The sequence below is a fragment of the Glycine soja genome, chromosome 1, assembly GCF_004193775.1.
Source record: "Glycine soja cultivar W05 chromosome 1, ASM419377v2, whole genome shotgun sequence".
NCBI lineage: Eukaryota > Viridiplantae > Streptophyta > Magnoliopsida > Fabales > Fabaceae > Glycine > Glycine soja.
In genome coordinates, this window is record NC_041002.1 from 54,398,876 (window position 1) to 54,416,315 (window position 17,440).

A 17,440-nucleotide genomic window follows, 5' to 3' on the forward strand; every position below is an offset into this window, starting at 1 on the left:
GTTGATTGATGGTTCATTTGGAGGCTTCAATTCATGCAACACAATTCACAAATTTCATAAATATTGAACCAAAAAATAACAAATCATGTAATTGTATTCACAAATCCAAACAAAACCTCCACCCTAATAACTTTTTCCAACTGTTCTCTTTTTTTTTTTTTTTCGCTTTAGATTTTATCACTCCCCCACTTGAGTAATGAGTCAGAATCCCTATCCATTTTTTACACTGTGGCACTGTCCACCCCTTTTTGGGTTATTATTTCTAATTTTTATAATAACTTCTAGCCACTGCCACACAGTGTATTTTTTAAAAAAAAGAGCAAAACCGCAATGCATCCCACGTCAGCATCACGCATTAGTTGACCAACAACTGCTCTCCACGTGTGCACTGTGTGCCACTTGACTTCCCACTTGCTCCTTTCTCAACCCACTTTGAGCCGTCACCGTGGACCCCACCACCTTCTTCCGCCTCTTCGTCGACGACGCACTATCCGACGAAGAAGACGACGGCTCCGGCGAAGACCTCTTTGCCGTGACCCGAACCGGTTCTGGCTCGCCTGAATTAATCCGGAGCGGGAAATTCAACAAAGCGCGCGAGCCGCGCATTCGGTACGCGGCTCGGTCGTAAGCCAGCGCGGCGTCCTCAGCCGTTTCGAACGTTCCGAGCCAAACCCGAGCCCCGTTTTTAGCCGGGTCGCGGATCTCCGCCGCGAATTTCCCCCACGGCCGCTGCCGAACGCCGCGGTAGTGCTTCCCCTTCGCCGGAACCACCGCCGGCTCCGCCTTCTGAGCCGCCGGAGGAATAAAGACAGGCTCTGGCGCCGGAAATAGATCCGGTTCGGATTTCACGGTCACCGCCGGGATGAAACCCGACGAGAAACTCCCCGGTGAGGATGCATCGAGAGATGGGACCCACCCTGCGTTTATTGCATCGCGAAGAACACCGTAAAGAAGCATGTCTTCTGAATCGTCTTCCTTAAGAGGAAGTTCTCCCCAATCGTTACTCAAGCAAGGGTACAACCTGCTGAAACAGGAGCTCCGAGAGTACGCTGGAGTGTTACCCGAACTAACATTCGGGACTCCGAATTTGTGCTCCTCGGAGTCGCCAAGTAAGTGGCGGCGAATGGAGTCCAAAAGGGCCAAATCGGACTCGTAGCTACTTTGTCCGTACATTTCGTGGTATGTTTCTTCTTCTTAATGTTTGTGTCGTGTTTGGAGAAGAGAATGAGGGAAGGTGTTGAATTGAATATTCGAACTTGGAAGGGAAACTGGATGAGGGTATTTATAAAAGCGATGGTACGTGAACTTGGATGATAAACTTAAAGATCAACGGGGTTTAGAAAAATTTCGATTTTCAATTGGTTTACGGTTTCGGGTTTAACTTAAATTCTTTCAGATTTGTTTGTTTATTGTTGTTAGTCTCGCCCTAAGCTTCTCCGAAGGTTCGCATGTGTAAGTTGGGTGGGATTACTCACGTGCTTTAATTTCCCCCATTTTTTCCTAATAAAATATTCCCTTTATGACGTCATTCGTCTTACACAACTTGTCTCTTGTCCGCTTGTGCTGCTTTTGTCGTATTTCAGTGCCGCAAAATCGCCAAAAGAAATTTACTTCGCCATTAATTACATGTCTTCTTTTTTTGCTGAATTTAATTACACATCTTCTACAACTAATATATTTTAAATAAAGTTTAATCTTATGTGATTAATAAGTATTTATGCAAAACATTTTACATTTTCAATCAATAAAAAATCATCATAAATATGATTTTTAATGTAATAAAAACTTACCATACATAACATAACATTGTTATACTAACAACTGTTAAAAAAATATTAGAATAATAATTTTTAAGATTTAAAATTACAATTTTAAAACTAACTATTATTTGTCATAAAGTATTATTTTATATTATACTGAATAAGGTATTCAATTGGATCGATGAGACATTTGATACATTTAAATTAAACACATTTTTCAGTCATGTATCTACATATGTCATGTAATACATCTCGATCTTCAACGTATGCGAACTACGAGTACCATTCGGTCATGATTATTATCACTAAAATCAGTTAAAGGTAATCACTTAATTATAAGTACTTAAACATCATGATTAGAAAAAATATTACATAACTAGTAAGTAGGATGTGATAGGTCTATAGACCTAAGCCTAACAAGGTTAATATAAAAAGGGATAAATCTTAGATAAAAGGACTAATTTCATTCTCAAATACTTTATATATATCATTAACAATTTTAAGTCGAACTCTTACTTGAAGTTTTGAATTTTTTAAGTAATTTATTTTAGAAAAGTTTTAAATTATTTAAACTAATCTAAACCCAACATATGCTTACATTTATTTTGAAAAATAAAAACTTGGAACAAGAAAATTGATCATTACAATTTGGCTACTGCTTACATTTTGAATTAATTCCACGCATATAGTTCGTTATTTCATTCTAATTTTGATTGTATTGAAAAAGAAAAAATGAAGAGCAAAGTCTTACATTTTAGAAAAGAAAAAAAATGGAAGAAAGGGATGGCTATTGCATTGGCGATTGGCGAGAATAAGTATGCGGGCGCAAGGAAAGTAGCAAGTGGACTGAGATGGAAATGATGGTCTAATAGGAATGCAGAGGATGTAGACATGTATATATGTTTGGTGAGGTTTGAAAAGAAATTGCATGGTGGATAAGTTTCTTGCAATTAAGGTCAATACCCCCCCATTAACTAATCTACTTGCCAAGGAATGAAGACCCCACCGTCTTTCTTTAATTTTCCATTTCACAGTAAATCTCCTTTTTCTAGTGTTGCTTCCTGGAAAGTGGAGGATGACATTGACAGTCACCCCCCACAAATCACACAACACCACAATTCACAAACCTTCACCTTTTTTTTAGATTTCATTATTTACATTCCCTTTATCAAAAGATGATAGCAACGAGTCATTTAAATCTTGTACAGTGATGCGATAATGGGATTAGATTTGGATAACCAAATCAACTTGATCATTTAAATTGATTTGATTAACTAGCTTTGCATTTTACATTTGAACTAAATTAGTTATAGTTAGTTTGCTTTTGTCATTTTCTAATTTAAATAATTTGATTAATTATTTTTCTTGTTTTTTAAATTACTACATTTTAGATTTTTTAGAACATAGTTTTTTCCGTTCAAATTGATTTTATGATCTTATTTAAAATTACCAAATGTTTTTGTAACATCCTAGTGAGTTTTCCTGAAGCTATGGTTAGATTGCTATATAGGACGTGAAATTTTCAAAACATATTCTAATCAGAGTTGTTGCAAAGGAAACATATAGTGGAAGAATACATAAATACATAGATATACTTTTCTTTGGATTTCTTGGATAAGGGTTCCACCTTTGGCTATACACGGTGGAATTCACCACATTCTTTCATTACATAAATATACTTGTCATAAATAATTTTATGAATAATAAAACATGCAAAACAAATTGTTAATTAAGCACACAATAGTAGTAGTATTACAAAAATGCTTTAAAAGTAAATCATATAAATTAATTAAGTATATAACTTTCTTACCTCAGCTCCAAGCCTTGTCCAAAAGCATTTCCACTTGGTATCTTAAATTAATGAGGTAAAAGTCTCAGTAAGTGTTTAAAAGACACAACAAATAGCTAAACTTATCAATCGGACCTTTTCTTACTTACTTAAGCAGTACTAACAGACTAAACTCAAGTTATTTTTAGAGTAAATTACAATGATATTTTCTGAAGTTTTCATCAATTTTCTCTTTATATCTTATTTTCTATACCTACATTAATTAGCTTGAATTGTTTGGAAAATATTGTACTAACATCCTTTAATTGTTTTAAACATATATTACACTATTTACCACTACCGTGAAAGTTGTAGTAAACAGTAAAAAGACAAATTATAAGCAATAAAAAAAACTTTAGGGTATGGGTGTATTTTAGTCTTCTTTTCATATAAATAATGTGTTTTTTAAATTTGGTGTTGATATAAATAATTAAAATTTAAAAGGCTATCCATTAATGGAAAATTAATATATACGTGTGTGTATTGTGTATGTGGGATTTAATAATTATTATTATACAAAATTATACTTTGATTTGTTTAAACTATCAGTATATTCTAATTAAATTATGATATGTCAATATGTCATTGATCCAAATAAAATTAAATTCAAATTCTTTAAATAATATCTAGTATTTTGTAGGTGAAAAAAATATAATTAAAAAAAATCACTAAAGATATTCAGTCATGTTTTTATGAGAAGAGTAGTAATCAATTTATTTTATAAATATTTTATACCAATAACAAAATGATTTAAAATTAAATTATGATATAAAAGGATCGTAAAATTTTGTTGATATGGTGATTTGATTTTTTAATCAAGTTTTGAGATTTGATCTCCCACTCGAATATAAAATCATAACTAAAAGTATTATTTCACTTCAAAATAAGTTAATTTAGTGAAAGAGATTAGTTGGATGTTAAATAAAAACTTCATATAAAGAGAGAGTGAGAGAGATATCTGGTTAAAAGATTACAACATAATAGTTTACGACGAAGACACATGTAGTAAAGTTTGAATTAACGTTAAGATGAATTCTACAATTTTTCCTTAATTTTAAAAATGATTATCTTAATATTAAATAAAATGCATATATGTAACATTTTTATTGTGCAACTGAGAGATACATGAGATTTTATTTCAGTTGTGTCTTTATTTTCAAATCGAAAATCGAATATCGGAATCCAACTATTCAAATCTCAAACTTGTGCCAACGACTTTTAAAACATATAGCCAATTTAAACTATAAAAAAAAAACTTACTACTTTTCTAATTTAATAGTTAAAAAGAATCTGTGAGAAGGAGTTCATGTAGCGCCGAACCTTGGATGCTGACCGACGACCATAGACGTTTGACTTTGACTTGAAAATCCTCATTACTGTTACTAATTTACTAATACTAGTAAAATAACAGCTTTGTGTCCACGTGCCCATTACTAACACGTGCACATCACCACAATCTTTGACTCTTCTTTCCTTTTTTAGCTGCTTATATAATTTATACTATTCTTTACATTATTTAATAATGTTTATTAGATAAATTTATTTCCAAATTTATACTTAGATTAAATTTTTAATCATGCATATTATTATGTTTATAATTTTTATTTAATATAAATTCATTCAATAGTTTATTAATATATATCAAAATTGATTTTGTATATATTTTAAAAATATATAAAAAAAGAATTATTTAATTATATTGTATATTCATTTAATTTGAATATAAATAATTAAGATAATATATATTTATTAGATGGATGAAAATCATAGTTTTATATAAATTTATTTTAAAATAATAGCAGTGTTGGAGTCTCTTGAACCCCAGTTTGAACCACAACAGAAATAATCTTTACAAGTTGAAAATTTGAATTTTATAAGTTGAAAAAAATAAAACAAATATAAACCTTCAGGTGCATAAATCATAAAATGGGATGGTGCATGTAACCTTCTCCTTTGTCTTCTTCCACAAATCCTCGTAAAATATGTTTCTAACTCTTCAACCTACGTGTCTGAAAGTTGAATGACGAAGAATATAGCATTTTTCTTCTCCGAGTTTTCAATGTGATTAGTTTTTAGATAGTTAAACTTATTATCATTATGTAATATGCAGTACATATAAATAAAGTTGATGCTATGTATTGTTATATTTATAAATTATTTTTAAAAGTCATATTTAATTCACACAATCTCATATTCAAGTCTTTTGATTTTTTTTAAAAACTATATAAATATAAAATTTTAAAATTTTAAATTAATAGTATAATAATTACTTACACTGTGCCAAAAGATGATAGTTCATCTCAATTTCCAATTCTCAAACTAATTTATAACGTCATTCAACGTTTATATATTAAATTATATATGTATATATAAGAGTAATTTAATATAGTTTGATTGTTAGGTGTAAAGATTTTTACGTGATTAATCAATCGCAAATTATTTTATATATGACTTTTAAGTAATCATTATAAAAAAAATTTCTTCGTACCCCATTGCCCAACTCTTCGCTATGCGAAGGTAAATAAATAAAAATTACATCCTACACTGTTACAACCAAAACAACCCGTTTAAAAGAGCAACAAAATCAGGATGAATCCAAAAGCAAAAGTGAGCTAACTTTTTAGATTAAAAAAAAGGATTGATAGACCAAGATGAGTAAAGAAGAAGAGAATTCTGTTTCTTCTATAGAAACCATTGGCAGGAAATATTTGTTTATTTATAAGATTCATTTAATGTACAGATATATATCTTTCATTAATATTGATTGTATCATCTTTTTATAATTTTTATTCACCATACTTTCTTTTAAAAAATTAGTTCTATACTGTTTTGTTTACTTTTTTATGATATTATTTGTGTCTATCATATATAAAATTAAAAAATCGTCCGACAGGGTCCAAAAACTAGTTCTAATTAAAGAATTTGTTGCAAAAATATTCCAACCCCGAACAGTTTGGCGACATCTTAATTTGTCCTGTCTCAGAAATCTTTTAATTCAAACAAGTTGAAATTCTTTTCGTAAAAAAAAAAAGAGCAGTACTCTATCAAGTTGATAATTTTATAATATATGTTGTCGGGTACATGTACTTGAGTGTTGAATGTTGAATGTTGCTAAGTTAAATAATGGACGAAACCTTCAGAAGCATATAACTGATTCAATTATAGCTAGTAGCTCAAAATAAGTTTTCTATGTAACGATCAAATTAATAATCTTTTAAAATTAGAGCATCCAAATCTTTAACGAGTCTAAGGTTATTGATCAATAAAGACCTGGATTCATTTTATTTTATTTAGAATACATTATTTAGCTAGCACGACTCTTTGATATGCCATTTCTGCAAAATTCGGCTTCAAACCCTTCAGATCTAATGGACTTCGCTAACAATAATATTTATTTAATACATTACCATTAAATATTAATATTATATCATAAATTTAACTCTTTATTTAAAATATAAGCATACTTTTTAATTCTTATTATATTATTATTTTGATTAAAATACAATTTTCATCTTCTATTTTACAAAATTTATAATTTTGTTTAAGTTTTATTTATTTATTTAAGGTATCATAAAATATGATTTAATTAATTAAAATGTAAGAAATAAAAGAAGACAAAATTGAGGATTGATAAAAAATTGAGAATTTTTTAAAACAGGAAAATCAATTGTCTTTATTTTAAAATAAAATGATGAAAATTGTGGGTTTAACAAAATAATCTACTAAAGTTGTAATTAAGCATTTTTTTTTTAAAAAAATTCTTACGACACATTACTTTATTATTATATATTTAATGTTTACTTTATATTTTATAAAATTAAAAATTATTTAATTTTTTACATTAATTTACTTCAGATATTAAATTTATTGAATTAATTAGTTTAATATTTTATTTTAATTTTTTCCGTCAAAAACAAAATGCTAATGAATTTACGAAGTACTTATTAATTGAAGCATAAATTAATTTCAATTTATCAATATGGCAAACGAAAGAGGTCAGAAGTTAATTTAAATTCTAAATTGTTCAATTTTGTAAATCAAAGCACAATATGTCAGGGGAGAAATAGAAAAGAGAAAAACAAAATGTCTAAGTCATTCAAATTGAAATTTGTTTTGCTTTTCTTATCAGCTTTCCAATTCCCCGTTGTTTCATCCTGTTTAGACTTTAGATGAAGTAAAATGTAATGTTACGTTATTGGCGCGACCTATTTCCAATTTAATAATTTAATGTTTTATTTAACTGGAGCTTCCTCCGTAGAACATGTAGTAGTAATTCTACATGCTACTCCGACGACATCAAAAAAACGTGTTGATTATAAATTGACATTTCTTCCACTTTGTCTAACTATAGACTCTGTCCTTTCCGTTTGAAATGTCTTAATTTGACGCATTAAAGTTTGTACAGAAACATTCTGCTAATTAAATATTATAAGAAAGCTAGAAATCTTATAGTAATTCGGTGAGAACTTCAATCTTCAGCTGCTGACATTGTCAATAATTTTAAACATGCTGCATGTCAAATTTTGCCAACTAGCTAGCAAGACGCTTAAGAATTAGGTGAAACCACTTTTGAAGTCCAACAGTTAAGAATCGAGTTTTCGTGACATTGATGTAACTTTTCTTTAATCGTGATTAGGACTTGTCAAGAACTTAATTATTTATAAAATGCTCCTTACTTTCTGTTTGTGAAGGGGATTGCAGAATGAATAAACTAGACCGGGATAGTGGTTCCATATAGTTTTAAGAATGGAGTAGTTGAAACTTGAAACAGCCAAACAAGCCCGACAAAATCAGATGACCACGAATGATAATATATTAATACTGCGACCATTAAGTAATTCGTAATTTTTCTCCAGTACGAGGAGCCTGTCATTGGAGCTCAATTTATTAGAGATACAGGTTTGTCTTGATTGATTGCCATACATATCAAATGGTTTAGTATTCAATAAATAAAAGTTATCATTATATGAAGATTTAGTATAATATTTAATAAATATTACAAATTTTTATTATCTAAATTAATAAATAAATAATAATAGTTTTAATATAGTATTTAATAATAAACATAAAACAAAGCAAGTTATAATATTTTTGAGTTTTTTGATAAACAAACAATAAATGATATGAAATTCAAAAGATAAAGATTATTAATATTTTCATCAAATCAAATTCTCTTTACACTAAAGCATGATATTTAACTTGTAATTTAATGTTAATATCGATCACAATTTAAAAATGATATTCTAATTCCTAATTTCTTTAATAAAAAGACTAAGTTTTTTAATTAAATATTAATCCCTTACACATTTAACAAAAAAAAAACATGTTTTAAACTCAATAAAAAAAATATTTTTCAATAATAATTTCATCTAAAAATCAAGTTATGAGTGGTTAATTCATAACAAAGATGAAATATAGAAGTAAAAACTGACATTAAAAAATAAAATGAACATATAACACTATTTCAAAAATAATACATGAGAGCATAAGATTTGGATACAATCTAACCTAACCAACAAAGGGTTTAGCCGTCAGTTTTCATAAATAACATCAAAAAGCAAAAAAGATGGAAATACAATGGAAGAAGAGAGTTGGAGAATAAAAACTTTAATAAAAGACCAAAAATCTGCACTTAAAGTGAATATTTGTTCAAACAAAAAATTTTAGACTTAAACAAATAATACAATTTTTCATTTCAAGTTTTCACTAAACCTTACTCCAAAAACTGTAATTCAATACAATTTGATATCCTATAGGATAATACATCAATAAACATATACAATCTAGCAAAATGATAAGTTGAAGAGAACAAACTATAAATAAACAATTTACATAAAAAAACATAAACAAAGTTTTAAATAAAAAGAAAAGATAAAATAATTACTAAATCCATATATATCAATTAAGTATTTTTGGCAATTATAAGTTTCACAGTAGATCATGGATATCAAATTAATATATCAGAATATGGAAGAATCCTAGAGAGTTTAGAAAGGAAAAATAAAATAATTGTAAGAGATAAGACAATTAAATTACTGAACGAAAAGTGAGAAAAAATCAGACTATTCAATCAAGATAAAAGTAAATAAAAGACAAAAAATATTAATAATTACTTATTCCGAATCTGATCAACAAGTTCTATTTGGGCCGGTCCAACAGACAAAAGACATGGACATGACGATTTCGGGATTTGAATCCTGCACCAAATCTGTACTTCCTAATTTTTTTAAAATCCCAAATTAACTTTTTTATTTTATATTATTAATGTTCCCTAACAATAAAAAATAATTTTTATAATAAATATTCTATTTATAAATATTCTATAACACTGAAAATAATTTTACTTTCAGGAATAAGTATTTCATAATAATAAAAAAATAACTTCTAAAATAAGTTTTTCATAATAGTAAAAAATACCTTTTATAATAGGGATAGGCATGATAATGGGGTGAAGTGCTGCTGGGAATGAGGATGAGGATGAGTATTGTCTCCAAGTCGCCAATCCCAACTTTCTAGTAGCATATATTTGTATCCGTCCTTGATATCGGACGGATTAAAATTTATTACCGTACCCATTGAGTATCGGGTTGTAAAAAAAATTATATTGAAAATCTAATTTAAAAAAAAATGATTGTTACACATTTATTTTTAACTATTTGTATTTTGAGCACATTTGTCTATAAAAATCATTAAGAAAAAAATATTAAATTATGTAAAAAATTATAAAAAAAAATTAACAAGTAATTAATAAAATTTTAATAATTTTATCCTTAGGCAGGTACGAGAATGAGTATGAGACAGACGGTGACATCTCAGACCCCGATTAAAAAAGTTGGATAATCCCCGAACCTAAATTCATACTCGGTCAACTTGGGTATTCTTCATCAAAATCGAAACATGTTTAAACGGTTATCCATGGATACAGATTTTATTGTGATACCTAAATAGGTGTTTATAACAATAAAAAAATAACTTCTAAAATAAATATTCCATAAAAGTATAAATAGCTTTGAATATTTTATAATAATAAAAAATAACCTACAAAATAAGTATTCAACAACGGTAAAAAATAATATTGCCATCCAGGACTGGTGTTTAATAATAATAAAGAATAATTTTCAGAATAAACATTACATATCAATAAAAAATAACTTTCAAAATAAATATTTCATAACGGTAAAAGAATAATTTAATATTTTTAAATAAAAATAAAAGATGCATGATACATACATGATTCAAATCCCTGTGCTCACCGAACATAGAATATTTCTGCTCATTCAAAGAATCCCTTGCGACATGGTCACACATATGACATATCAAACCAAGGGTTTCATAATATTTTTCTTTTACCGTCCCTCACATCCTACGGTTGCTTATGCTTCCCGATACTATAAATAACTAACTAAAATCAAAGTACACTATCTATTTTACAATGTTATTCTACCAAGACAAGTATTGATTTTAGCATTGACATTTGGTTTTTCTTTTTCTCCAAGTATTTCCACCACACACCGTTTAGACAAGTAAAGCGATAAGAATCTTAATTACTCGTGCTTGGCCTTATTCTTAAGCTTAGTCACAACATTACTTTATTGGCTATATTTATAAGGATAAATAATTTAAAATAAAATAAATTTAAATTACGGAACAATGTTGCAAAACTAAGGAAAAACTTCTAAAGCTTATATATATCAAAATTGACAGGGTTTATAGTATTAACGATACAATACAACATTCATAGACCATTTCTCCATCCTTTATCATAATACGGATAAAGTCAAACTAGAGACATTTGGGATCAACATTATAAGGTGGTCAAAATAACAAAATAAAATAAAATATGGAAGACAGCAACAGGATCCAAATCAGCCATGTGCCATGATCATCGTAGATGATCGACCATTCCAGAAGATTGTTTTTCCCCCCCTTCTGTGTATGACGGCATCTAATCATTAATCTCTAACTAATATATTAACAGTTATACTAGTATTTATATTATATATATTACACTATTTTTTCTCTTTCCTTTCTTTCTCTTTTTATTAAAAAAATTACGAATACAATTTCACTCGTGTTAATAAATAGCTCAAAGCCTTATTAACAACCACAAATCCACAATATGGATAGCTTTTACGCTTTTCCGAATTAAGCATTTTACAATTAACAAATATATAAATAAACTTTGCTTTTGCATTAAGTTTCGCTTCCTTAAACCTAGCCAAAACTCAAGTTAGGTTTTGTTTGTTTTGGACTCCACGATTTCCTCCAAACAAAAAACATCTGAAAGTGATAGCAAGAACCTAACTTTAACTTGCATGTTTATTTACTCAATTTGACGTAGCTTTTATGACATACATGCATATTGGATAAGTTTCCAGACGCACACTGAATCTGATTATCAATTAACATTATTTTTATCTTTGAGATACAACGTCAGTTTTGAGTTAGTATTTATAAAACCAGTTGTCTAAATAACTTAAATTTTGATTTATTTTTAAACGGACAAGGACAGCAGAAGCCAGAAGGGAAGAATGTCTCAAAAGTCAAAGAAAATGTCGTTGACGTGGACAAGGTAGGCCCAGGCTTTAGTTTGGAGTGAATTGGGTCGGGTAATAAGAAACGGATTCAAGTATTGGAATCGGGTTTAACCATAGTGTGAGTCTTAATTGAGTTTGCGGGTCAGGTTTGGGATCATATCCAACAGAGAGGGATGATAATTGGGAAGGTAAGTGGAAGGTTCGTGCTACAATCATTGCAGGCACCTCCGTTGAAAATTAAGCACCTTTTTCTAATATATATACCTTTTCCTCTCCACTCTACCCTAACCCTCTGAACATTTCACACGCTCTCTTCTCCCCTCAATATCTCATGGCAAACTCTCTTGAAGTTTCTGCTCTCAATCGCATAAAACTGCATCTTCTAGGAGAACTCTCTCCCCTTCCACTCACAACCTCCTCTCAATCTAGCTCCATCTGTTCCCAATCTTCATGTTCTGACTCATCCGCCACACTTGACCAAATCTTCTCCGAATTCCTCTATTTCCCAACTTCTTCCTCTGAAAACCACTTTTCTGCATTGGAGTTTGAGGCAAAACCCGAAATAATTTACCTCGAAACCCCCAACCCACAATTGGAATTCACGTCTCTAACCACACAGGACAGTAAGAAACCTCAATCTAGTCGAAAGCCGTCGCTGCAAATCTCTCTCCCCAAGAAAACAGAGTGGATCCAATTCGGAGATCCCGAGGTTACTGAAACGGTTTCGCAGAGTAATCCAAACGCGGAAGAGAAGAAGCACTACAGAGGAGTGCGACAGAGACCTTGGGGGAAGTTTGCGGCGGAGATCCGGGACCCGAACAAGCGCGGCTCCAGGGTGTGGCTCGGGACGTTCGACACGGCTATCGAAGCCGCCAAAGCCTACGACCGAGCCGCGTTTAGGCTTCGCGGCTCCAAAGCCATCCTCAACTTCCCCCTCGAAGCCGGTGCCGATGACCGCAAACGCCAAAGGGAAGAGCAAGAGGAGGAGCCCGCGGTGGAAGTCGTCAAGAGGGTAAAAGTAGAGGAATCTGACGTTAGTCGTATTAAGGAGACTCCGTTAACGCCGTCTAGTTGGTTAGGGTTCTGGGGTGGTGATTCTAACGGAATCTTCACCGTGCCGCCCTTGTCACCGTTATCTCCCCACCCGGCGTTGGGTTTTCCACAGCTTATGGTTGTGTGAAAATGGAGACAATTTATTCATTTATTTATTTAAATTGAACTACTATTATTGTTTTTGCGTATTCTATTACTGGCTTCGTAATTTACTCATCATACCTTAAAAGAAACATACATGCCAAGACTTGGATTCATATAATCCATATATGAAATTTACTCATCATCCAATAAAAACAAGAAAAGAAAAAGATGCATCTAGCTAGTATCTCAAACAACTTCATCGATATATATTTATTTTGTGAGACTTTACTTTGGCGTTAGAAAATTAATTCTAACTACAATTAATTTTGGATATAGTTTAGAGAAGAATTTATAATAGATTCTAGATTTAAAATTAATTTTGAATTATATTAATTTTAAGTAATTTCTACATTAAATCTAAAATTTTATACTATTTTAACTTAATTTTATAATAAAATATTCAAAAATAAACTATATCACTTACTTCCAAATCAATTTTATCCATGTCTGTCCAAACATACAGTTACATGCTAATAAATACATGTAAGAATGAAAGTACACCTTGAATTAAAAATGCATTTTAGAGCTACACTCACCATCACCAAAAAATTAAAGAAATAGTTACTGTAGTACGTAACTATATATATATATAAGACTTGTAGTTAAAAAATGTAAGAAAATCAGGTATGGAACAATATCAGAAATGTGAAAATAGCAAGAAATGCATGCTTGAAGTTGAAGGTAGTTATGGCAGGAAGTGTTATCGGAAAAGGCGAGGTTCAGAGATCTCCGAAGATTGCCACGATTATGGAAACAGAATCCCAGAAGATGCGACCTAAATAAGTTTGCGAACTTTAATTTAATCATGTATATGTGTCACATAAAATTCAAATAACATATAATAATAAGATCTCAATTTATCTAATAATTTCTTTCAGACATGACTTTAAATTGATTATTACAAAAATCAAATAACAATCTTACTTTATATTCTGTCAGAAAAAATCTTATTCTATATGACATTTTATGATTAATCGAATGAAAATGTAAGAAAAAATTTGTCGTCAATGTATCTATATTAAATTTAAAAAATCATATTATTTTAAGTTTGCATTGAATTATTAATTTTACTGACGATTTTATTAATTATTATCAGTATAAATTGGGTGACTTATTACTAACTGATAAACGTCAAGGAATAATATTTGCACCGGCAATATAAATTTTATATTATTATTTAATTATAAATTGTTATGTACTAACAATATGATACAATTATTGATTTTTTTTATAATAATCAAACTTAAAAAGCTTAAAATTATACCAAGAATAAATTTTAATTGATTAACAATATAAATACATTTATACTCAAGTTACATATCAATTAAACAAAAATAAAACTCTTCAAAGTTCTTGTTTTTTCTTCTTTTTCAATAGTAGGGAGAGAAGTACTGCCAATGCCACTCTTTCCTACTTTGACTTTATCCTTTATCATTTACTCTCTTTTTTTCAATTTTAGTTATAATAAAAACCAGTTTTCGTTTTTTCTTTAACTAAATAATAAGTGATTAGAGAATTTGTTACTTCTATTATTTTTACTAGAATCTAAATTATTTAAAAATTTATCTACTTTTTTATTTATTTTCTCTTCCTTCTATTATTCTTCCTTTCAGTCAACTTCTTAAATCCAAACAAATTATTGCCGCTATAAATTTTCACAAGCACAAATTATTGCCGCTATAAATTTTCACAAGCATAAATTATTGTCTCTATCTCACCTTAATTTATTTTGAGTTGACCCCTCAAAATAAATAAATAAAACCTGATCCATGCATTGATGGTAGAGGTTCCGAATATTTATATATCCATCCATCAGATTCAACGGTTCCCTGAACTTGGTCACCGTTTCATGTTTTAATCATCGTCATATCATTCTTGTTGAAATATACTCCATGCCTAAGCTTGGTCAAAAAGGCTTTCTGAATTCACGTGCTCATTCCATTCACGTACTCAAATATAGAAACCATAATACATTGTACATTAGTCAGATAAAGATCGAGATTGACCCCTTTCTTCTAAATATGTTTAGTTGAGAGGCTTAAAAATAAATAATAAATAAACAAAAAAAAGAGAGTTGAATGGACGTAAAACATTAACTACAAAAATCTAAATCCCAACCCGAATCATGATATTGTTGTAAGCAAATATTCAATTGAGTGGAAAATTCTTGAAGGTAAATGGAATCTCACATTGATTAATTGCCAAGAGTATCAACAGCGATAATGGGTGGGCGTTTACAAAGGCTAAATAATGAAATGAAGTGGCATGTGGCAAATATATGGTGTGTCTGGTCACTGATCGATCTCTGTCCTCCACCAGACCAACACCAAGTCTTATTCTGGATTAGCTCCAGCCAGGTTGGTCAAAGTCGTAGCTTGAATATACAAGGTCGATGCTTTTTGTTTTTTTCTTTCAAGTCATCGTTTCGACGACGTTGCCTTACATATTTTTTGTTTTTCTTTTAGTAAAAAAATATATATTTAATTCCTTAATCTATACAGCTGATTAGATTATATATATATATATATAGAAAAGTCGTATGTTTAAAGGGAAATCTTACTTAATACGAAACTGGTGAAAGCAATACTCAGTTTGATTAATTGTGTCGTAGAATTAATATAATAATTCATTTTGAATATTGTTATAAAATATGATGATAAATACTGATTCCAGTTTAAGAAAATTGTGTATTTTAATATAATTATATTCCATTACTGAATGGAAGTGTACCGGGACCAAACGACCCAATTTGGCTAGATGATTAGCAACAACCATATATGATTGATTTGTCCCCCAATGCCAACCATGCACTAGGCTCGATCGCTTCCACGAACGTTTATCCTCAACTATGTTATTTGGCCTTCAATTCCTAAAGTTACGCATGCAACCATCACTGTCAGTTTGTCACAAGCATAGGCATGAAATATATATAAAAGATACTTAATTAAAATTAACTAGAGCTATTTTTATGTGTATAAGATAACTTACATCTAATAATTTTTCTTAATTAGTAGAATTGGCAATATGACGATGAAGAGTCACGAAATTAATATGTTACGTAACTTCCTATAAATATTGCAACCTTCACTAGGTACACAAAATAAAATACTATTAATTCCGTCGAACACTAACTTAAGTGTCAAAGTCCCTATATATATATATATGCTTTAACGTGCTCAAAAGATCTCCATTAACGCTGACTAAAGATAAATCAATGAAGAAGTCCCATGTAATAGTTAGTTCAAAACAATTATTATAATCAAATATGAGGCTATGGACTAACATCTTTTAATAAAAATTGGACTCATTATTTTTAACGGAACATCGATCGAGAGATTTAATTATTTTAAACAACTGTAATGTAATATAGAAGAGTAAATTAGCAAAAAAAAAAAATAGTTATATTTATTTTAAATTGATATAGTATAAAAAATGTTATTAATCTATATATAATTTTTTGTTTAAATGCAATTTTGTATCCTAATAACGGTTCAAACTCAAAGTTCAAGAATAAAAAATGGTTTAAAAAGCAAGTAGGTAGCATATTCTTATTTTCATATTTTCATACGGTGCAGATTTTGACGTGGTGCATGCAGCATTGTGGCCATCCGGTGCTTTTGCAGTATGGCACATGTTCAATTGCTCACTGATTAGACCTTCCAACAACGTTCCTGCATAATAATAGTCTAATAGTGACTTCACTGTCAATTTTTTTTTTCTTGATGAGTCTCTTCGCTCATTTTTTTTCTCACTACGCGAATTAACTGGTATAAGAATACTTTAATTTAATAAGTAATCTTAAATGAAATTTAAATATGTTATTGTATTAAATTTTGTAAGAAAAAAAGTATCACTTATAATAATCCTATCGGTACCGCAGAAACACAAATAGCTCATTATATTTTTTATACAACCGGTTGCCGACTAGGTAAATGTTGATAAGGGAGATTTATTATTTAGTAATAGTTTTTAGTGCGCCACATTTTTCATATGACTTAAGAGATTAGAAGACAGATTTTTCACCGACCCCAAGAATTTAACATTTTTCTAATGATGAACAAGAAATGAACCAAAACTAGGGATAATGCTGGGGTGAATTAGCCTGCTTTTATTGCGTG

General features: G+C 29.8%; 1 protein-coding gene and 1 pseudogene across 1 annotated transcript; one reads left to right on the forward strand and one right to left on the reverse strand.

Annotated features, from left to right (window-relative positions):
• Positions 1 to 30: 30 nt before the first annotated feature.
• Positions 31 to 1,380, reverse strand: LOC114423475 (annotated as a pseudogene).
• Positions 1,381 to 12,389: 11,009 nt separating this feature from the next.
• On the forward strand, positions 12,390 to 13,411 carry LOC114423484 (ethylene-responsive transcription factor 5-like). Its single transcript, XM_028390255.1, has one exon. It carries the CDS (start codon positions 12,457 to 12,459, stop codon positions 13,303 to 13,305), a length of 849 nt encoding a protein of 282 aa, XP_028246056.1. The 5' UTR covers positions 12,390 to 12,456; the 3' UTR covers positions 13,306 to 13,411.
• The last annotated feature ends 4,029 nt before the right edge of the window (positions 13,412 to 17,440 follow it).